At 42.1% G+C, this 21,945-nt stretch overlaps 2 protein-coding genes and 1 long non-coding RNA gene across 10 annotated transcripts; all 3 read left to right on the top strand.

Annotated features, from left to right (window-relative positions):
* The first annotated feature begins 680 nt into the window (after positions 1-680).
* LOC139537031 (heterogeneous nuclear ribonucleoprotein U-like protein 1) lies at positions 681-9,244 on the top strand. 4 transcript variants are annotated; one of them, XM_071337842.1, is made up of 16 exons: positions 681-786; positions 1,378-1,640; positions 1,803-2,147; positions 2,241-2,457; positions 3,321-3,394; positions 3,492-3,631; positions 3,775-3,874; positions 3,997-4,109; positions 4,207-4,473; positions 4,607-4,729; positions 4,827-4,955; positions 6,316-6,484; positions 7,362-7,619; positions 7,707-7,873; positions 7,989-8,174; positions 8,269-9,244. In XM_071337842.1, exons 2-16 carry the CDS (start codon positions 1,415-1,417, stop codon positions 8,368-8,370), a joined length of 2,616 nt encoding a protein of 871 aa, XP_071193943.1. In that variant the 5' UTR covers positions 681-786; positions 1,378-1,414; the 3' UTR covers positions 8,371-9,244. The 4 variants fall into 4 exon arrangements, with proteins under 4 accessions (XP_071193943.1, XP_071193941.1, XP_071193942.1 ...); XM_071337840.1 differs by having other exon boundaries at positions 1,378-1,664; XM_071337841.1 differs by having other exon boundaries at positions 682-798.
* Positions 9,245-9,952: 708 nt separating this feature from the next.
* LOC139537032 (uncharacterized) lies at positions 9,953-13,225 on the top strand. Of its 3 annotated transcripts, none has more exons than XR_011667452.1 (3): positions 9,953-10,155; positions 12,086-12,232; positions 12,342-13,225. It is a non-coding gene; the product is annotated as an uncharacterized lncRNA (long non-coding RNA). The 3 variants fall into 3 exon arrangements; XR_011667451.1 differs by lacking the exon at positions 9,953-10,155 and adding an exon at positions 10,861-10,961; XR_011667453.1 differs by lacking the exon at positions 9,953-10,155 and adding an exon at positions 10,952-11,052.
* A 2,040-nt stretch (positions 13,226-15,265) lies between these two features.
* LOC139537030 (uncharacterized) lies at positions 15,266-21,712 on the top strand. Of its 3 annotated transcripts, none has more exons than XM_071337837.1 (13): positions 15,266-15,541; positions 15,807-15,892; positions 16,062-16,158; positions 16,253-16,533; positions 16,642-16,805; positions 16,898-17,038; positions 17,164-17,235; positions 17,392-17,503; positions 18,768-18,826; positions 18,919-19,069; positions 19,161-19,236; positions 19,359-19,497; positions 19,596-21,712. In XM_071337837.1, the coding sequence occupies exons 1-13, from the start codon at positions 15,413-15,415 to the stop codon at positions 21,116-21,118; spliced, it is 3,030 nt and encodes a 1,009-aa protein (XP_071193938.1). In that variant the 5' UTR covers positions 15,266-15,412; the 3' UTR covers positions 21,119-21,712. The 3 variants fall into 3 exon arrangements, with proteins under 3 accessions (XP_071193938.1, XP_071193937.1, XP_071193939.1); XM_071337836.1 differs by having other exon boundaries at positions 18,916-19,069; XM_071337838.1 differs by lacking the exon at positions 15,807-15,892 and having other exon boundaries at positions 15,382-15,541; positions 18,916-19,069.
* Positions 21,713-21,945: the final 233 nt, after the last annotated feature.

Raw genomic sequence — 21,945 nt, 5'->3', positions numbered from 1 at the left:
GTTGATGATTGATGATGGTGTTGAGGTTACAAAGAAATTATATTGAAATTCAGTTCCGTTGGATTCCAGATCATAGAGGTGTTTATAGAAATGATATAGTAGATATAATAGCAAAAAAAGCAGTGTAAAATACTATTGTGGATATACAGGTGCAGTTGGGTAGAGGGGAAATTAAAATATTGATTCAGAAAAATGGGTTAGATTGCTGGCAGAGACATTGGGATGAAAGTAGTAAGGGAAGACATTTTTATAGTACAAGGAAATCTGTATGGGAGATAATGTCATATAATGGTAACAGAAGGGAGGAAGTTATGTTGTGTAGGACGAGATTAGGGCATACAGGTTTGAAATCCTCTTTGAAATTGATAGGGAAACATGATACTGGATTGTGTAATGGCTGTATGGTAGAGGAAACGGTTGAACATGTATTGTTATTTTGTGAAATGTATGATGTAGAAAGGAAGGGGTTGTTGGACAGGGTCAGAGACGTTGGACGGGAATGGAGTGATGGGAGTAATGAGATTTGTACGGAATTATTTTATAATAAATTTTGGGTTAGTTATGAGAATATGGAGGCATAGATAGGTCGTGACCGGCCTCACACTCCAGTACAGTAGGTGGCGATGTATGCAGCTGTCAGTTGGTTGCGATCCGCCAATAAAAACTTAAAGAAGAAGAAACAGACATACAGCTTCGCTGAGGGAGTGCTTCGGTAGCGACAGAATCGTCCATTTTGTTTTAGTTGAGTTGGTCGCTGCATGAATCTCTAGCAAGGACATTATAGGGGTGAGGAAAGAGGTTAGTAATGTAAATTCACATGACTTAGCTACACATCGTAGACACACTATACTATCTATGGGCTCCCGAGTGGCGCAGCGGTCTAAGGCACTGCAGCGCTCAGTGCTAGAGGCGTCACTACAGACCCTGGTTCGATTCCAGGCTGTATCACAAACGGTCGTGATCGGGCGGCGCACAATTGGCCCAGGGTAGTACGAGTTAGACCGTCATTGTAAATAAGAATTTGTTCTTAACTGAATTGCCTAATTTAAATAAAGGTTAAATAAAAAAACATTGTATACAGCTAGTTGTGTTGGTGTGTCAGACCTAAGCTGGCTCTCCAGTAGAAATCTACCTAGCTAACTTTAAGAAAACTGTTGGCTTTTGACTCGTGCGTTGTTTTGGAGTATGTTTTTGCTACGCGAGCGATGTCCATGCATGGTCTTGTAATGCAACGAAATAGCGAACTAGCTAGCTCAGATGGGACAATAATATGTGTAACTAACTACAGTAAATAGCTAGTAAACTAACGCTACCACTACTAGGCGGTTAAGTACATTTCTAAACTGAATTCCTTGCCTGTGCATTAATTTCGTATAGATTGGAATTTCTGATCACTGAAGAAGTTGCATGAAAAATGAGTGGAATCAATGTGAAGAAGCTCAAAGTCAACGAGCTGAAGGAGGAGCTTCAGCTGCGAGGCCTGGATACTCGTGGGCTGAAGGCAGATCTTGTCTCAAGGTTGCAGTCAGCACTTGAGGCGGAGGCTGCAGGTGAAGGGGACGGGCCACCGATTGCCGATGTTGGGGAGGAGGGGGATCAGCAAAACGATATTGGCGGAGACGCTGGAGATGGTGATAACGGTACAAATATTGGGGGTTCAAAGTGTATGTAGACAGTTGTAAGATTGCACCAATACAGCCACGTCCACTGTTGTTCACAGATTGTTTGCAGATGAAACTGCTGTACTGCTCCAAATATGTAAAACAAGCAGCTTGTGGTACTGACACTGTTTTCTTTATTAGTTAAAGATGATGGGGAAGAAGAAAAAGATATTGAGGACAAGGAAGTACAGTTTGTCCCGCAGGCTGATGAGGCGAATGGTGATAATGAAAAGAGTGAAGAAGACAGCCGGGATGGGGCACAGGTGTATGGTCAAGTCCCTGCAATGGGATATGGGATGGTCGATTTCACAGAAGATGTGATGGAGCCACAGATTCCGCAGGCGTATGAGTCAGACAAAAGACAAGAGCCAGAGCCGCAGGTTCTAGAACCGGAGATGGAGGAACCGGAGATGGAGGAACCTGTGGAACCAGAGCCTCTGGAGTCGGCATCAATTGAGCCTGTGGAGATGCCTGAAATTCAGCCAGGTCAGTAATAACTTGTTCATGCTTAGTATATTCTCTCAATTCACACTGTTGCTCAAGCAGTAATTATTGACAACATTGACCTCATTGGTGCAGAGGAGTTTGTGACGAAAGCAGAGTTGAAAAAGGAGCAGGAGCAGTTGAAGGAAGAGAAGGAGCCACAGCCGCCAAGGGCTCATCATCCAGAGCCAGCCAATGAACGGGAGGCTGAGCAGGCGACCCAGGTCAAAACGGAGGATAACCGACACAACCGTAAGAGGCCATACGATGAAGGCCGTGGCTATGGATACTATGAACATCGGGAGGAAAAAAGGTACACTGTGTGTGTTAAAATGTTTCTAAGTGGAACAAGTTTGAAATAGGGATGGGGGTTTAAAATAATTTTGCGATTCGAATAGTATCATGAATTTTTGTTGGATATCCGGATATTTGAAATGCATGTGTTTTTTTTTTTAACTGCTGTGCGAGGGGAAAGGCTGGCGCTCTATTGCTGCATCTGCGGAGATGCCTGTGAGATTGGAGCGAGCAGATGGAGGCATAGAGAGCCACTACTCGAGTACAGCCAAGACTACCTAACTTGTAGCAGCCACGATGTTATTTATCATCCCATATAACAGTGCCTGTCTTGACTGGAGTAGCCTAGAGAGGCTAGCTACACTGTATAGTTAGTTGAGGCCACATTTAGTGATTTCTCCCCAAGCCCATTCGGATAAAACAGCCTACCTGTTGGTTGCTCGTTGTAGCCTACTCCTTCTAATTTCGCTAACTTTTAATTCAGTCATTTTATTCCGTTTTGCATTGCAATAGTGAACTCTCACTACACTTGCTACACATTGAGCCGCTTTGATTGGCCAACATAAACAACAAGCTACCAACGTGAAGGCTACCAGTATTTTTTATGTTTTATTAAATAAAATATTTGAAATGTCATGGTATATCCTTGTATCACATGGATATTATAATTTAATTTAGAAAAAGCATTTCCAGTGTTAAAACAAGCCCATAAAATGTTTTGGCACAACAAATTATACTCACAAAATATTCCAATACTAACGCCCGTTCGGATATTCCAATAACCGTGCACATGGCTAGTTTGAAAACTACTTCACTAAAGTGTCTTGAAAACATTCTATAGAACTACACCTCTAGCTTATGCTCCACACTCTCGTCACATAGGGGACGTTCTCCCCAGCCTCCAGCAGAGGAAGAGGAAGAAGATTTTGATGACACTCTTGTGGCCATTGATACTTGTGAGTGAAAGTACTATGTTTCGGGATGGTAGGAGGATTTGTTTGAATGGTTTAAATGGTTTATTATTGACTTTTGATGAGGTTTTGCTTTTCACAGATAATTGCGATCTGCACTTCAAGGTATCACGTGACCGGTATAGTGGATACCCGCTGACCATTGAAGGTTTTGCATACCTGTGGTCAGGTGCACGAGCTTCCTATGGCGTCAACAAAGGGCGTGTCTGCTTTGAAATGAAGGTAGAGTATTTCCTTTTCAAATTAAGTTGCATTTCACTTGGGTGCTTTGCAGGTGGAATATTGCATTATTTTTTATTTTTTTTGCTGTTGAGTCTCATTCGATTTTTATGAATAATAATTTGGTGCATGTTTTTGTTGCCCAGATAAACGAGGAGATCTCTGTGAAGCACCTTCCCAGCAGTGAGCCTGATCCTCATGTAGTGCGCATTGGCTGGTCTCTGGACACCTGCAACACACAGCTTGGTCAGTTTTTTAAAAATGCTTCTGTACTTGAGCTGGAACATTCTGGATTATGTAATTGTTATTATCAACATTTTATGTGATTTGAAACAACACACAAACTCCTATTTTTACTGCTATTACAGGTGAAGAACCATTCTCTTATGGCTATGGAGGAACTGGCAAGAAATCTTCCAAGTGTAAATTCGAGGATTACGGGGAAAAGTTTGGTGAAAACGATGTCCTTGGGTGCTACATTGTAAGTATTTGTGATGGTGCAGAAGATTCACTTCATCTGACTAATAGAGCCGAGTACTCAATAAGCATAAACGTTTTCCTTGTCATGTCTTGTTCAGGACTTCAATAGCGGTGAGGAAGTGGACATGGCCTTCTCTAAGAACGGCAAGTGGCTGGATGTGGCCTTCCGTGTGTCACGGGAGGAGTTGGCCGAGCGGCCACTCTTTCCCCACGTTCTTGTGAAGAACTGTGCCATTGAATTCAACTTTGGCCAGAAAGAGGAGCCCTTCTTCCCCCTGCCTGAGGGATACACCTTCATTCAGAACGTCCCTCTAGAGAACAGGATGCGGGGGACTGTTGGGCCTGCCACCAAGGCTGACTGTGAGGTGAGTGCCAGCCATGTTAGATCATCAAGTGTATCATGAATTTTTTCAAATCATTAGACTAGATTGCTTTTGACATCAGTAGCTGTGAGATGCCATGACCAATTGCACGTTTGACCCTCTTGTTTTACCTCAGCTATTGATGATGGTTGGCCTGCCTGCGTCTGGGAAAACCACTTGGGCCTTGAAGCACGCGGAGGAGCACCCTGCAAAGAAATACAATATCCTGGGCACCAACGCCATAATGGAGAAGATGAAGGTCAGTTGTTATCTTTGTTTGAACACAGAATCCTTTAGTCTTGGTCTTTTTTTAGTGTCAAGTTCCCCTCTAACGTAATGAAAACCTCCACCTTCAGGTGATGGGGCTGCGGCGTCAGAAGAACTATTCTGGTCGGTGGGATGTCCTGATCCAGCAGGCCACACAGTGTCTGAACAGGCTGATCCAGATCGCTGCCCGCAAGAAGCGTAACTACATCCTGGATCAGGTACTGTCTGATTTCTCATCCCATACTATATTTTTGTGCTCACCCTCCCTCCTTCCCTCCTGCCCACTGTTGTTTGCTGATGCACATGTCCATTAATGCACTCTGTGATGCGGTCTCTTGATCAACATCTGAACTCCTGGAAGTTATCACCCTGAACATGCTGCTGAAATCATTCTTTCTGTTTTGCTTAAATGAAAGCGGTATTGCAATTGTATGTTTTTACTCAATATTTTTTGGGATATCCTCTTTATGTCCTGTTTAAAGAGCTATACGCTGTACAAATAGTCCATGTCTATAATAAGATGTTGAAAAACAAGTAAACACTGCCGGGTGGTGAGTAAGAAATGCACCTTCTGTTGTTCGTTAACTGTAAGATTAGCTCAAGTTTAAACTCGCATCACCTCTGATGTATGATAGCTGATTTATACATGCAGACAGCATATGGAACTTTTTTGAATGTTGTATGTTAAATAAATAAAACCTTAAGGTAAGTGAACTAACATGTTTGAATTTTCAGGGTCGTTTGCTCAAGTTACTCAAAGTAGGTAAGGTCCTGGACATTCTAATGGGTGCCACAGTGTAAGTGAGTATTGACAGGTAGGTATTGTCTGTTGTTATTGTCATGAGACAGTTGGGCTATTGACAAACAGGTAAGTTCTGGTAAGTAAATGGGGACCCTGTTATTGTAGGTGAAATATTACCCAACTTTAAAAACGATTCATTATTTGTTGATTTTTAAAGAGGTCATTATCAGAGCAGTGGCGTAGCAAATACCTGCCACATTGAGAATAGTTAGAAAAACAGTTCATTATCCTTAAGGGTTTACCTGGAGACAATTCAATTGATTTTACAGATTTAGTTTCTCTACTGTTAATTATATGGAAGTGAATGTGAGCTGTGTGGCAGAAGGGATTAATGGGCACATTCATCTATTTGCTCAACCTTGTACGGGTGCGTTGTAAACATGGCAAAAATTGATTAAAAGATGCAGCATATTTTTGTAACAGAATAAAAAATAAATGCAACTGTTATTTTGTAATGTAGAATCTGGCCTTAAGTAGCTAACGCTCTCAGCTTTTCATTGGAAATGTTGAGAACTTGCAAGAATTTACCCAATAGATGGCTAACATGGGTCCCCAAAGTTTTTTCTCCCAGGAAATGTATTCCAGACACAAAAGTAAGTTGTTGGGTTGTGAGAGAACCATATGTAGTTCCAGAACAGTATGGGGGGGGGGGGGGGACTCTCACTTTCATCGTTGCAGGAATCCAATTTCCCTCCTATGGAACGCAAAGCCATAACAAAAGCAGACAAGTGAACAATAATAAACAGCTTCTACTTCTTTCTTGTCAACTTTGCTAGACAAATGTATATGGATCAGCCCAGAGACGAAAAATGCGTCCTTTTGAAGGTTTTCAACGCAAGGCTATTGTAATTTGTCCCACGGACGAGGATTTAAAAGAGCGAACGTTAAAGCGAACTGATGAGGAAGGGAAGGATGTTCCCGATCATGCTGTATTAGAAATGAAAGGTAGGAATTCCATGGATAACAAAAATTAAAAACTACACAAAGACAATGCATTTCCTATGTTTTTTTTGTTGTTTTATCGAAACTTGGAAGATCCCACCTGTCCCCCGCCCCCCTTTAAAGAGCTATTCCCACTATTTCCCCCTTTATCATCTATCATTCTCTTATTTTGAACCATTTCTTTCATCTTTCTCATTCTCATTCATCTATTTAGCACTGCAAACTCAGGGTGCAGGGTGACGTCCATTTCAAGTGTTGGGTATTGATTCTGACCCTTGAAGGATGAGATCTTTAATAGATTATCAATTGAAAATTTTAACAAAACCATTGGCAGTGCAATTTCCAGTACCAGGGGAGTAGAAAGAAATCAACATTTATTACTTAAGGACTAACTGAGGACATACGCCCACAGGCTATGCTTCCGTAAGCTATATTTGTGGTTTACAACTGAAAACGACATATTCATCACTCTCCTTAGTTTTGTTATTTTCCTATGGTCTCCTGAGTGGCGCAGCGGTCTAAGGCACTACAGACCCTGGTTCGATTCCAGGCTGTATCCTTACCGGCCATGATTGGGAGTCCAATAGGGCGACGCACAATTGGCCCAGTGTCGTCCAGGTTAGGGTTTGGCCGGGGTAGGCCGGCATTGTAATTGACTTGCCTAGTTAAATAGAAATCCTCCTTAAACTGGATCAAATTCTCCCCTGTCCCTTGAGGTAATGTTTTGCTATAATTCTGGTATAACTCTCCCCCACTTCCCTCTTTTCCCTTCCTACCCCTTCCTAGTATTGTCTATCAGATAGTAATAAGGATTTTCTTTGTCTTTCGACGGCGCCGCTATACTCGTCCTGACAACGTCCAACCCCTCTGCTTCCTGTAGCCAACTTTGTGCTCCCAGAAGCTGGTGAGTTTCTTGACAACGTGACCTTCATCGAGCTGCAACGAGAAGAGGCTGACACGCTGGTAAAGCAATACAATGAGGAGGGCCGCAAGGCCGGCCCACCCCCAGACAAACGCTTCGACAACCGCCAAGGAGAATTCCGTGGTCGCGGTGCACCTTATCAGCGCAATGACAACCGTGGTGGCCCACAAGGAGGAAGGGGAGGCTATCAGAGTCAAGGTGGCAACTTCAGAGGAGGTGAGGTGGAAGGGTTCTGCGGAATTTATTTATTTTTAAACTTTTAATTTTTTTGCTGTTAGTGAGCCTACTGCTTTTGCTTTACAGGGTATAACCATGGAGGCTACCAGCAGAACCGCTGGGGGAGCAACCGTGATGGTGCTGCAGGAGGACAACATGACTACAACCGCAACCAGCAATCTGGAGTGAGCTACAATCAGCACCGCCAAGGACAATATAACAAGGGAGTCACTGGGAGTTACAGCCAAGGACAGGTAAACTGTGTTAAATGGCATCTCCCTACATGTGGTTCTCCCTCTGGAATTTGTTCCTCTGTCAACTCTTCACCAGTCCTTCAAACTTTCTGACATCGTATGTTTTAATTTGTAGCCACAGACATACAACCAGGGATACAATCAGGGAAACTACAACCAGGGTTACAACTATGGCAGCTACAGCCAGTACCCAGGTTACAGCCAGAGCTACAGCCAAACTCCTGCCGCCTCCGCTGCTCCTGTTGCCACTGGACAGACCTACAACCAGCAGCAACAGACCTACAACCAGCAGTATCAACAGGTGAGTCGGGCCAACCTAGTTTCTTAGGTTGTCCCATATATCATGTTCATCTGTCTAAAGCTCTGTTGATAATGTCTTGCTCTCTCTGATCCAGTATGCACAGCAGTGGCAGCAGTATTACCAGAACCAGAGCCAATGGAATCAGTACTACAGCCAATATGGAAACTACAGCCAGGGTTCTCAGGGCACACAGTAGGCCTAAAGTAGTGCGCTGATGAGACGGATCTCATTCCCTCAGCAGCATTCCATTGCTTATCCTGCCTGCAGGCTAGACCTCTACCTTTTCATTGTCATACATCTCCTTAATGATTAGCCTTCGCTTTCTTATAGCTTATATTTTCAAAAAATGTTCAGGGTCCAGTTTTTCTTCCCTGCCTTTTTAGATACAGGATTTTTATTCTTGCCACGATGTTAGCATTATTTTTGCAGTAGGTCCTGCAGCAATTTAGTAACACAGCTTATTTTTCTTGCCTGTTCTAGACGTTGGCTATTTGAAATGAGCAACAGAGGTGTAGTTTAACATGCAGATGTAGGACAGTTCAGTGTTGCGCAGTGAATGTTTATTAGAGCTCATAAAAGGTAGCTGGGATTTGCATGTGTACATTTCAATGTGTTTTTAAGAGATGGAATATTTTTGGACAACATTGTTTTTGTTTTCAAATTTTGCTATTGACATGACATTTTTAGTTTTAGATCAAAGAACCATACGTTTTAAAGAAATTGGTGTAGAGTCTGGACTTATTATTCTCGTTTTGATTTAACCATTAATATTTTGCCCATATTTATTGAAATTGAAGACTGACATTTTGATTACTTTTTTTAATAACTTGTATAAAGAGAGAGAGTGATTGTAAAACCACATTTACCAGCATTTTTCACACCATTTAAAATATTCTGTAACATGTCCCTAAAGTCGTTTTTGAATCTTGTGATCAATAACTAGTTTGTGTGGTTGTAAAACTGTATAACATGTATGTCAAACAGTATCTGCATATGGTTCTGTGTTCAAACAAAATGTAATCTTTTTGTGTTTGAGAATATAATCTGAAGATTTTTACTTCAAAATGTAATTTTATTTGGTTGTCTCTATTTTTTTTTTTTTTTTCTGTCTTGTTTCCTTGAGTACGGCTCACAAAAGTCCAGATTTGAATTATGGATCATTACAAGAACCACACAGCTATAACATTGGACACCTAAAAGTTAGTGTTTTTTAAAGGCACATTGTAAAGAAGTAATTAGGTGGCTTGGGGTTAAACACCTCTCTGGGTTAAACTTCCTGTAATTCTCACAGAAACCATTATTTCAACACTTTCATTGGCTGCCGCTACTCTTGCTCAACTAAAAATGTATTTGTCTCATCTCAAAACAATTTTGATGTACATTGATATAACCCCCATCATAATGAGGATATTAATAGTGAGATGTGTAATGTCATTTTTACTTTGATATTTTTAATTAAAATACCTAGACTTTAGATTTTAAGTGTCAATTACTCAAATGTCAAAGTGAAACATAAAATAGATTAACACACCTTCAGCGGTCAGTTTGCCCTATAGGGGGGGTTGCCCTGATCTAAAACATATATATATTTTTTTTTCTGCCCACTTCTCTTTAAAAAGTGTTTGCTTACGGATAGCCAGTACTGTATGTACATATCTAAATCTTACCAAATGTTGCTTTTGGTTCTCATAAAATACATTTAAAGGGGTCGTTTTCCCCCCAACACTGCAGGCATAAACTAATATGATTACAAATGCCCCAATGCACATGAGTTAATTGCAATTTAGGTAAAATTAAGAACTACACAGAAGTGGATATCTCATGTATATGTCATGTGTGGTGATTTGATACAATTTATTTGACATTCGCATCGGTGCATCATCTTGACTCAATTATCGACATATTGGAAACAGGAAGTTAGGGTTTCGGTATCTTTGTAAACAAAACATTTGCGAAAGCCTGAATAAGAACATTACTCGCAGTAAGTGCAAGAGCTAGTTACATGTTTCAGGGTTTTGTGAATATAATGGGGAGAGATAGGAACAAGATGCTATATGGGCGAGTATATTGAAAACGGATTAGATAATGTTGACTTGTTATCTGAAGACTAAGCTAGCAGAAGCCATATTGCATGATTGATTTATTTTATTATGGTGTAATGCCTCTTCTCAGGGATCCCCAGCCCACATGAGCTAATAAAACACTATTTGCTGTAGCAAAATAAAATTATATATACACACACAGTGCCTTCAGAAAGTACTCATAACGTTACCCCTTGACTTATTCCACATTTTGTGTTACAGCCTGAATTCAAAATGGATTCAATTGTTGTTCTCACCCATCAACACAGAATTCTCCATAATAACAAAGTGAAAACATGTTTTTAGAAATTAACAAATGTATTAAATTAAATACAGATATCTAGTTTACATAAGTATTCACACCCCTGAGTCAATACATGTTAGAATCACCTTTGGCAGTGATTGCCGCTATGAGTCTTTCTGGGTAAGTCTTTCTCTGCAGACATGGATTGTACAATATTTACACATTTTTAAATTCTTCAAACTTTTAAGTTTGTAAATGCTAAACAGCCATTTAAGTATTGCCATAGATTTCCCAGCCGATTTAAGTACAAACTGTAATACAGGGGGTTGATGTCAACACCCCTCACCGAATATTTAAAAAAGTGTTAAAATAACGAGATGTGTCCACCAATCCAAAGAGGAATAGGCGGGAGCTTGACAGCTAAACATAGAGTCTTCTCTGCTTACAGATGTGTGCCATCAGGTAAGGATGAGACGGACTCCGACAGGAATGTGATATTCAAAGTGTCAGCAGAATTGTGCTGTGGATGCACATTTCTTCTATTCAGGTTCAGGTTAGCATTATACCTTTAGCAACAGCAAGCTAGCTAAATTGCCATAAATGTTTAATACTTTTCGACCTGTCCCCAAATGAATATAATTGGTTCAGAGTTTGTTATGATATTTTAACCTGCGTGTCGTGATCGTGTTTGGTGTGGGGGGAGAAAATACATTTATGCACGATGGCGCACGCGCGCAGCCGATTTAGGTTCGGTGTCAGACTACTTACTCATAGAAGTGCATCAGTGGATGCTTTGTTGTCCTCCCGCGTCACATATACATATTTAGATGTTCGCTAAACATAACCTCACATGGTTTATCCGTCTCTCTGGGACCACGGATAACTTCAGAACAAAGTTGACAACAAATACAAAGTTGCCAATGTCTTTGCAATTGATACAAACAAGCTATGTATAAAATATGCTTCAAGTGAAAACATAAATGAAATAAACAGTAGTCTATAGGCCTATTTCAATCACATTGAAATACGTTTCATGTTCAATCACGTTATATTTTTCTACTTGTAGGCTACTGTCTGTAATTTGTCTCAATATATTTCATGATGTGTAGCCTAACATATGCGCAATGATCTGCCGAATCGGTGAAAGATGCATAGTTAAAACATTCCTAAGCTTAAATTCCAACCTATCGGGAAATTGGGCTCGGACCTGTTAACTGACCTGTATCCTTACAGCGCTAAAATACATCTTGTTAGTCAGGAGCAAAAAGTTGGCCTCCGATTGTGAGCTCAGGGAAGAGAACAGAAGAGCAACATCATTTTGAGCACTTAAGAGGGCACAGCAAAGTGCAGTGAGTAAGTCAGAACCAGAAGATGAGTACAGCTCCACAGAGTCAGCAAGAAAATTAGTATGAGGACGTCTGTGCAAGTCAGTCAGCATGAACATTTAGCATAATTATATGAAGTGCATATGGGTGTAGACTTTTCACAGTAATGCTTATATATCCCCAAAATATATTGTTTAGTTATATTTATTTATATTGTTAATGGCTATATTAATGATGAACCTTTTTCCATGTTCTCCACAGCTGTGCAGTGCAGTGCATGCTTCAATACCTCCCCTCTCATCGCTTACCCGTGTCTCCCAAGTCTCCCTGTCTCTTCTGCTTGCAGCAAGAAAGGATCAGTCTTACATTTTGCCAGTAAAGGCAGTGGAAAGCACTGCAGTCTACAAGGTATGCTATAGCTGAGTAACTCTGAGTTTTGTGTTTGACTTTTTTATATTGAAGATAAAGAGAGAAACTGCTCTGATTCTCCTCTGTCTTCTCCTCTGTCTCTGTGAAGGTATTGATGGCTGGTGTACCATTCTGTGGGTGGACGGCCAAGAGAAATTGAGGCCCCCACGCCCATGTGGGAGGGCCGGACAGAGGGAGGAGGCAGGTGGCATGGAGGAGGACGTGGAGAGCAACGTCAGCAATGTCAACTTTTCTGGAAAAAAAGAAACGAGACTGAAATTATGTGACAGAATTGATCAAAATGAAGATAGAAAGACAAACCCACAAGGGGGGAGATTACATAATTCATGCAGATCCACAAAAGTGGCATCCTGACATTTTACAAAAAGTAAAATTCATAAACAATGTGTAGATTTGAATGTGCACTTTCAATTAAATTGTACTATGTTTGATGATGCATGTGTAAATAAGGATAGACTATAACTGTTTTATAAAATATTATTTTTGTTGGACAAATAGGAATTTGAGTATATGGATACAAGTCATTGTATTTTTTTTAATACGTGGTAATATATATATTTATATTTACATTTTAGTCATTTAGCAGACCCTCTTATCAAGAGCGACTTACAGAAGCAATTAGGGTTAAGTGCCTTGCTCTATGGCACATCAACTGATTTTTCACTTAGTCGGCTCAGGGATTTGAGCCAACAACCTTTCGGTGACTGGCCCAATACTCTTAACCGCTAGGCTACCTACCACCCTGTAGAGTCTATTCATCGTTTGATTGACATTTCTTAAAAGATAAAGTAATCAAGCTGTATCTGTTTAAATAAAGACAAGTACTTCCTTGTACTTTTTTCTTGTTTTGTCATCATGAGAAAACAACTTGCACAGTAAGATCTGTTAACTTTTATCAAATCAAATTTTATTGGTCACATACAGTACACGTGTTTAGCAGATGTCATTGCGGTAGCGAAATGCTTGTGTTTCTAGCTCCGACAGTGCAGTAATATCTAACAAATAATATCTAACTATTTCACAACATATACCCAATACAGACAAATCTAAGTAAAGGAATGATGAATTAAGAATATATAAATATATGGATGAGCAATGTCAGAGCGGCATAGACTAAGATACAGTATAATAGAATATATACATATGAGATGAGTAGTGCAAGCTATGTAAACATTATTAAAGTGACTAGTGTTCCATTTATTAAAGTGGCCAGGGATTTCAAGTCTATATAGGCAGCAGCCTCTAATGTGCTAGTGATGGCTATTTAACAGTCTTGAGATAGAGACTGAAAAACAGCTTCTCGGTCCCAGCTTTGATGCACCTGTATTGACCTTGCCTTCTGGATGATAGCGGGGTGAACAGGCAGTGGGATGGGTGGTTGTTGTCCTTTATTATCTTTTTGTCCTTCCTTTGATATCGGGTGCTGTAGGTGTCCTGGAGGGCAGGTAGTTTGCCCCCGGTGACAAGTTGGGCATACCGCACTACCCTCTGGAGACCCCTGCGGTTGCGGGCGGTGCAGTTGACACACCAGGCGGTGATACAGCCCGACAGGATGCTCTCAGTTGTGCATCTATAAAAGTTTGTGAGAGTTTTAGGTGCCAAGACAAATTTCTTCAGTCTCCTGAGGTTGAAGAGGCGCTGTTGCACCTTCTTCACCACACTGTCTGTGTTGGTGGACCATTTCAGTTTGTCAGTGATGTATATGTAACAGCTAGCCATTTCACATCCGTTACATATACGCCAAGGAACTTTAAGCTTTCCACCTTCTCCACTACGGTCCCGTCAATGTGGATAGGGGGTGCTACCTCTGCTATTTCCTGAAGTCCACGATCATCTCCTTTCTTTTGTTGAGTGAGAGGATATTTTCCAGGCACCACACTCCCAGAGCCCTCACCTCCTCCATGTAGACTGCCTCATCATTGTTGGTAATCAATACTGTTGTGTCGTCTGCAAACTTGATGATTGATTTGGAGGCGTTCTTGGCCACACAGTCATGGGTGAACTGAGAGTACAGGAGGGAGCTAAGCACGCACCCTTGTGGGGCACCAGTAGCGGCAGGTAGCCTCCCTGAGCTGACAAGGTAAAAATCTGTCATTCTGCCCGAGCAAGGCAGTTAAGCCACTGTTCCAAGGGGCCAAAGACATGGATGTTGATTAAGGTAGCCCCCCCGCACCTCTCTGATTCAGAGGGTTTGGGTTAAATGCGGAACACACATTTTGGTTGAAGGCATTCAGTTGAACAACTGACTAGGTATTTCCTTTTCCAGTGTTGAGGATCAGTGGAGTGGAGGTGTTGCTTCCTACCTTCACCACCTGGGGGCGGCCGTCAGGAAGTCCAGGACCCAGTTGGTTCAAGCTTAACGATGAGCTTGGAGGGTACTATGGTGTTGAATGCTGAGCTATAGCCAACGAACAGCATTCTTCTTGTCCAGATGGGATAGGGCAGTGTGATGGCGATTGCATCATCTGTGGATCTATTGGGGCAGTAAGCAAATTGAAGTGGGTGACAGGTAAGGTAGAGGTGATATGATCCTTGACTAGTCTCTCAAAGCACTTCATGATGACAGAAGTGAGTGCTACGGGGCGATAGTCATTTAGTTCAGTTACCTTTGCTTTCTTGGGTACAGGAACAATGGTGGCCAACTTGAAGCATGTGGCGACAGCAGACGGGGATAGGGAGAGATTGAATATGTCCGTTAACACAGCAGCCAGCCGGTCTGCACATGCTCTGAGGACGCGGCTAGAGATGCCGTCTGGGCCGGCAGCCTTGCGAGGGTTAACACGCTTTTAAGAAAAGGCCCTATGAATCAATGTCAATAAATGTGAAATATGTCAATTCCTGTAGGGCGGGTATGTATGGGGCTCTTTTTCATTATGTACTGACCATTTCAAACTACATTTGTGACTTCAGAACAGACAAGCGTCTCTGTGAACCGTGCCCATCACACCTACATTACGCCTTATTTGGGCACAGGTGACCGGAAGTATCTAATTTGATGGCGGCGGGATGAAAGGCTCAAAGACGCGCAACAACGTAGGCTACATCATTTTGCTACCTAGCTCTGACGAAATGTCGGTTTTTAATAGTGATGGAGTTTTCAAAAGCCACTACTTTCAACTTATTTAATTTTTAAAGAACACATCCTAACTGGATCTACCAATGCCAAACCCCATGGACGACCGTCTACGCGTGGTGGCCGTGATACACGCTTTGAAAGCATCTGGAGTTCGCGTGAAAAACTGGAAGAGCTTCTTGAATGGGCCATACACGAGCGACCCTGTCAGACAGGTAACCAACAAGGCCAATATGTTTGCTCAACAGTCAACCTCAATGCGTCAATAAAGCATGTTTTCCATTGTCCACAACACTATATGCTGCCACAGACTTTTGATGACTTGATTGATTACGTGATTGATTACTGTCAAGGTCACGTTTCTTAAATATTCAAATTTACTCATCATAATTTGCAAACGACCAATGTTGAGGTATTGATTTGTTGTTGAACGCCTTTTTAGCACATCACCATGATCTGTTGTTGATGGATGTCTTTCAGGAGAACCAATCTAAATTTGCTTTTGGTCGGGACCTGATAATGCTGCCACAGTGTGATTTAACTGATATGAGTGGGACAGTGCCAAAGTATGTAAACTTGAGTTGTATGGTTGCTTTAAATACAGTCATAACTGGGAGATGTGATAAAAAAAAAAAATCTAATGTGGCCTATTCTGATTACAATGAACAACTGAAAGCCCAAAGTTTTGGTTGGTCATGACTTAACTTCCATTTGAGTGATCTAACTATTCCATAGGTTCTTGGTGGATGCCTGTGAATTTTTATCCCAGCATCTTCATACTGAAGGGCTGTTTCGAAAGACCGGGTCGTTTAGTCGGATGCGAGCTCTGAGGGTGAGGCGGCACAGGAGGGATGTGCAGGAATGTCAATTTTCTTACCTCCATGGGTCTATCTTTTCTATGTTGACGCTCTACCTCCTCATGACAGGCTGGCCTGGAGCAGGGGGAGACAGTCTTTTCTCTGCCACATTCAGCCACTCTGCAGCCCTGTGATGTGGCGTCTCTTGTGAAGCAGTTCTTACGGGAGCTGCCCTCGCCCCTCATCCCTATGGATCTACAGGTGCCACTGTGTCGTGCACAGGGCTTAGAGGAGGAGGGGGGGCAGGAGCAGGGCAAGGATGGAGCTCTTCTTCTCACAGCCTTGTTCCCCCCGTCGCATTCACGGGCCCTCCGATACTTCTGTACCTTCCTGAGACAGACGGCTCAAAGGTTTGTTTCCAGAAATTCATGATGACTTCTTTTATCTGGGCTTAGAGAGGGAGGTCTATGTCTCTCTGTGCCTAAGTTTCTCCATCTCCTATCCCTCACATTCACTAGATGTAAAGAGAATCGTATGGAAGTGGGCAATCTGGCTCTTGTGATTGCACCTAATCTGCTACATTGTCCAGCTGGGGGCTCTAAACTGACCGCAGGTACAGAGAGACGACTGCATAGACAAGCAGCAGTGATCAAGAAACTCATAATACACGCTGATCGGATTGGTAAGTTTAGAGAAATATACATTTGTATAGTAGCTGATGATGGATGTTAGACTTAAAGTTGATACTAATTTCACTCTTCTATATGTCCCCAGGTGTTGTCCCCCCTTCTATTATGGACATGGCAACAGTAGCAGAGTCCTCCACACCCCCAGTTGATGGGGGGAGGTTTCAGGAGAGGGCAGGACTTGGTGTGTATAGACTTTTAGCACATCAAAGGAGGCGCAGTGTTGGAGGTGAGAGTTTTGCAATGACTGGATAATGAGGTTTATACTGTGATAATCATTTCAGAATAAATACGTTGCTGGAAAATGTATGAATTCAATTCAGATTATTATAATTTTTTGCTTAATCTCTCCAGAGATATTTGTGGATGCTCTCAGTAAATTGAAGACAGGCCGCACTCACACTGGCCTTTTACATCCCCCAGACAGTACGTGCATAATGTTGTGGTAATGATATGATTTTTGCTGCTTGTTAACTGGTTGCAAAGTTCAAATGCTTTTAGTATAAAGTGATGCTGAAAGGATTGTCGTCAGTAAGGGCCAATAAGTGTGTTGCTTCTGACTTTATAACCTTGACCTCACAGGCCAGCAAAATACAAAGACCGCTCACCACAACACACCTGAATCACCAGTCACATCTAAACGAAAATCGACTGAAGATCCTGTCCCTGATGTTGAGAGCTCTGCTAAAAAAAGGTACTTGCATTTAACTGTCTGTAAAAAAATATATAATGTACACACACTACCGTTCAAAAGTTTGGGGTCACTTACAAATGTCCTTGTTTTTGAAGATCTCGTACAATGCTGTGTACTACTCCCTTCACAGAACAGCGCAAACTGGCGCTAACCAGAATAGAAAGAGGAGTGGGAGGCCCCGGTGCACAACTGAGCAAGAGGACGAGTACATTAGAGTGTCTACTTTGAGAAACCGATGCCTCATAAGTCCTCAACTGGCAGCTTCATTAAATAGTAACCACAAAACACCAGTCTGAACGTCAACAGTGAAGAGGCAACTCCGGGATGCTGGCCTTCTAGGCAGAGTTGCAAAGAAAAAGCCATATCTCAGACTGGCCAATAAAAAGAAAAGATTAAGATGGGCAAAAGAACACAGACACTAGACAGAGGAACTCTGCCTAGAAGTTCAGCATCCCGGAGTCGCCTCTTCACTGTTGAGACTGGTGTTTTGCGGGTAGTATTTAATGAAGCTGCCAGTTGAGGACTTATGAGGTGTCTGTTTCTCAAACTAGACACTCTAATGTACTTATCCTCTTGTTCAGTTGTGCTCCGGGGCCTCCCACTCTTCTTTCTATTCTGGTTAAAGACAGTTTGCGCTGTTCTGTGAAGGGAGTAGTACACAGCGTTGTACGAGATCTTCAGTTTCTTGGCAATTTCTTTCATGAAATAGCCTTCATTTCTCAGAACAAGAATAGACTGATGAGTTTCAGAAGAAAGGTCTTTGTTTCTGGCCATTTTGAGCCTGTAATCGAACTCACAAATACTGATGCTCCAGATCCTCAACTAGTCGAAAGAAGGCCAGTATTATTGCTTCTTTAATCAGCACAACAGTTTTCAGCTGTGCTAACATAATTGCAAAAGGGTTTTCTAATGATCAATTAGAATTTAAAATGATAAACTTGGATTATCTAACACAACGTGCCATTGGAACACAGGAGTGATGGTTGCTGATAATGGGCCTCTGTACGCCTATGTAGATATTCCCTAAAAAATCTGCTGTTTCCAGCTGCAATAGTCATTTACAACATTAACTATGTCTACACTGTATTTCGGATCAAATTGATGTTATTTAAATGGACAAAGATGTGTTTTTCATTTCAAAAACAAGGACATTTCTAAGTGACCCCAAACTTTTGAACGGTAGTGTATATTTTGATGAACCACATCTCTGAGATTTTGTTTTTAAATACTTTATGGAGCTAATATTATCCTTCTCTGTATACAGACGCTCTATCCATGACCTTAGAGAAGACAACCAATCCATGAGCAAACAACCCTCCAATGGTGATGTATTTATAGCCTGTATTGCAGTATAGCTTTTAGTCACTCGCATAAGATGCGGTATGACAAGTTCTATGTTTTGACTGTCCCAGTAGATTCCGAGGCGGCGGTCGGCCAAAGCCCTACCCGTAGTCACACTTCTGTCCTGAGTGGAGTGGAGGGCAGTAGGGAGCACGAGCTCTCTGTCACTCTCACTGCCTCAGAGAAGAGGAGGAATCACAAGAAAGATCAAAAAACATCAAACAAGTCAATCTACAGCATCAGAAGCATTTATTCTAGTTCTTCTATTTGTCTATTGCCTTGTTTTTGTGTCTGACTGTGTCTGTGTTTCCTGAAGGCATCCGGTGCAGGAGGACAAGGTCCATCGAAGGACATCTCTTAGATTCTTCAACATGACAGTCTGGAGCAGCCCTGTAAGTCTGGTGCTGTCCAATATTATGTCCATAACACTGCGTCTTCACGTTGCTCATGCTTGTCTTTTGACGCTGAGCTCTATTGTTGGACTTATCTAGTTTCTCTACGACTTTATTCTCAGGACCCTTCCCCCACGTCCATTGGGAATGACACTGAGAATTGGATCATGGGCAGTATAATGGTCACTGATGGTATGACTAAAGCATCCAGCTCTGAGATTGGACCATCCAGGATTCCTGTCATAATGACTGATGGACAAGGTTTAGATTTTAATATAAATTTTTTCAGTTACATCCATGTATCTACATATTAGTCACTTAAATACTCAATGTGACATTTTATCTGTATTCAATTCTAGTGGGGAATGAAGTGGAGGATGACCCTGATCTGCTGAATTACAGCTTTGCTGAAAATCCTAATCACTTCCTGGATCTCGCGACATTGGACTCACCTACCAGGACACAAGCTGGGGAATCATATGAATGCTCTGGTGTCAAGTTGGAAAATGAGACGATAGAGGAAACCGTTAGACAGTATGAAACAAACCATGTATTGAGGGATCCAGAGCAGGTTGGGATAAAAGAGGACCCTGTAGACGTGGGTCTAAGCAAGAAGCAGTCAGAAGTGGATATATCTGTCAGTCAGAAGCCCCGTCAACCTCGTCGCTCCATCAGTATGCCAGAGGTGACATTGGACCAACTGAGGATTCAAGATGAAATTTACAAGAAAGAGAAAACAGATTGGATGATCAAGAAAGAAGATGGAGTCTCTGGGGACGCACTTCAACTGCCGGTGAAGAAAGAGAAGATGACAGAGTCAGGACTGGGTTTTAAGAGGACACACATGTCTGTAGCAGAGCGCATCAGGCGGTTTAACGCTCTGACAACGCTGCTCCGTAACCCCAGGGTTCCTCCAAGGCCCCCTGAACCTCAGCTCAATGATGTTCTGCATGAGAGTCAGCGGGAGGGAGGTCAGCGGAGCGTTGTACGTCTGCGCCGGCAGGGAGCGCGGCGGTTTGGACGCTCCATCAGTCATGATGGTGTTCCCGGACCTTGGCCAGGACAAGCCTCTAAAAATCAAGAGGTGCCAGTGGTTGTTCAAAGCCTCAGTGAGCCAGTCCTATGTCCACCTCTAGAGCCAACTCTTAGTGTTTATCAATTTGCCCAAGTGGGACAGTTTGAAATCCAACATACTCCTCAACTACAACAGGAAAACCTCATGCAGACCATCCAGGATTTGTGCGCTCCTCCGTCACCCAATCCAAAGCAGAACAAGGAATCCTGCCAAGGGCAATTTAAAGAATCACAATTGAATCTCAAGGAAAGACAATTGGAACCGGTGGAGGAACAACCTAAGGAGTCAGAGCTACATGATCTGCTGGAGATGCACTTGAATACATGCAATCCAAAGGAGGAGCAAGACAAACACATCACAGTTCCAATGCTGGTGAATAGACCGTTTCTGACCGACACAGTCTTAGATGTTCCACCTCAGACCATGGCCCCCCTACAGCAGGAGTCCAAAAGTACAGAAGTCAAACTCCCTCTCCCTTTTCCCTCCAAGCCCTCCTCTCCCTCTCAAACAGAAACATGCTCTCCCATTCCCAGTGGACCCTCTCCCACACCAATAGACACAACATCAACTGATCTCTACACTGCACACTTAGTGGCTAACTGCTCCCCTACCTCTGTCACGACCTTTGGCTTTATAGAGATAGACATGGGGGTCAGTGAGAGTGATGGGAGTTCGCTCCCTGTTGAACTCTCTCCATCACCAGCCTTGCAGATCAGGCTCCCGGCCACCAAGAGACGCTACAGAGACTCGCCCTGCTGGCCCGTCCATGAGATTAGCATGGCCACAGGGGACCCATTACAGATCTGAGGGGTACAGGACAGACTAAATGGTACTCCGTAACTAGCGCATTGGTCTTGAGTAGTAGGGTTTAAAAATTGGGAAAATAAGATCACTCGCACAAAGAATGCCATGTGTTTTGTTTTTTTTATATGTAATTTTCTGTTATGCCAAGATAGGTTATCCTAGAAAAGTAGTATTTTAAAGCGGCAGTCAACAGTAGAACAATAACAAAGTGGCCTCCCTGTTTCGGTAAAAATCTGAGGGATGGGGCTGGAGAAATGTAACCACTCTCAAATGTATAGACAAAGCTATGGATGCAAGGACTGCATGTCCATAATATAACAATTATAGTTTTAATCATGTATTGAGCCTATATCGTGTTTGTTTACTTTGTTTTTCAAACATTGGAGTAAAATAAGCTTATTTTGGGTTCTGATGGTGTACAACAGTCACTAAGTTGTCAATCAATGGGTAAATATCATTATCATATCAAGTAAATTATATTATGTAGCAACTGCTGATTGCAGATTTTATTATTGTCAAGTAGCGTTTTACATATCTGACTATATATAATTTGTGTAAATGTATGTATTTCAGTTTGAATAAAATTATTTCTTTTAATTTTTGATTTATTAATTTATATCAGATTAGTCTATCCCTCTTAGTAAAACTAGAGGCGTTTTCCTGATTGTTTAGAGGTTGACTTCATTTTTCTGACCTAGTAAGTAGCGAGGTTTAAAAAATCTGTGTACAGTATTCACAAACCTGTTGCAGACCTCACCAATGGGAATCTCGTTGGGACTAATGCAACAACGCTAACGTTTTAGGCTATGGCTTGGTCACTGACACATATT

The sequence above is a fragment of the Salvelinus alpinus genome, chromosome 13 (assembly GCF_045679555.1).
Source record: "Salvelinus alpinus chromosome 13, SLU_Salpinus.1, whole genome shotgun sequence".
Lineage (NCBI taxonomy): Eukaryota > Metazoa > Chordata > Actinopteri > Salmoniformes > Salmonidae > Salvelinus > Salvelinus alpinus.
This window is presented reverse-complemented; position numbering and strand designations above follow the sequence as displayed.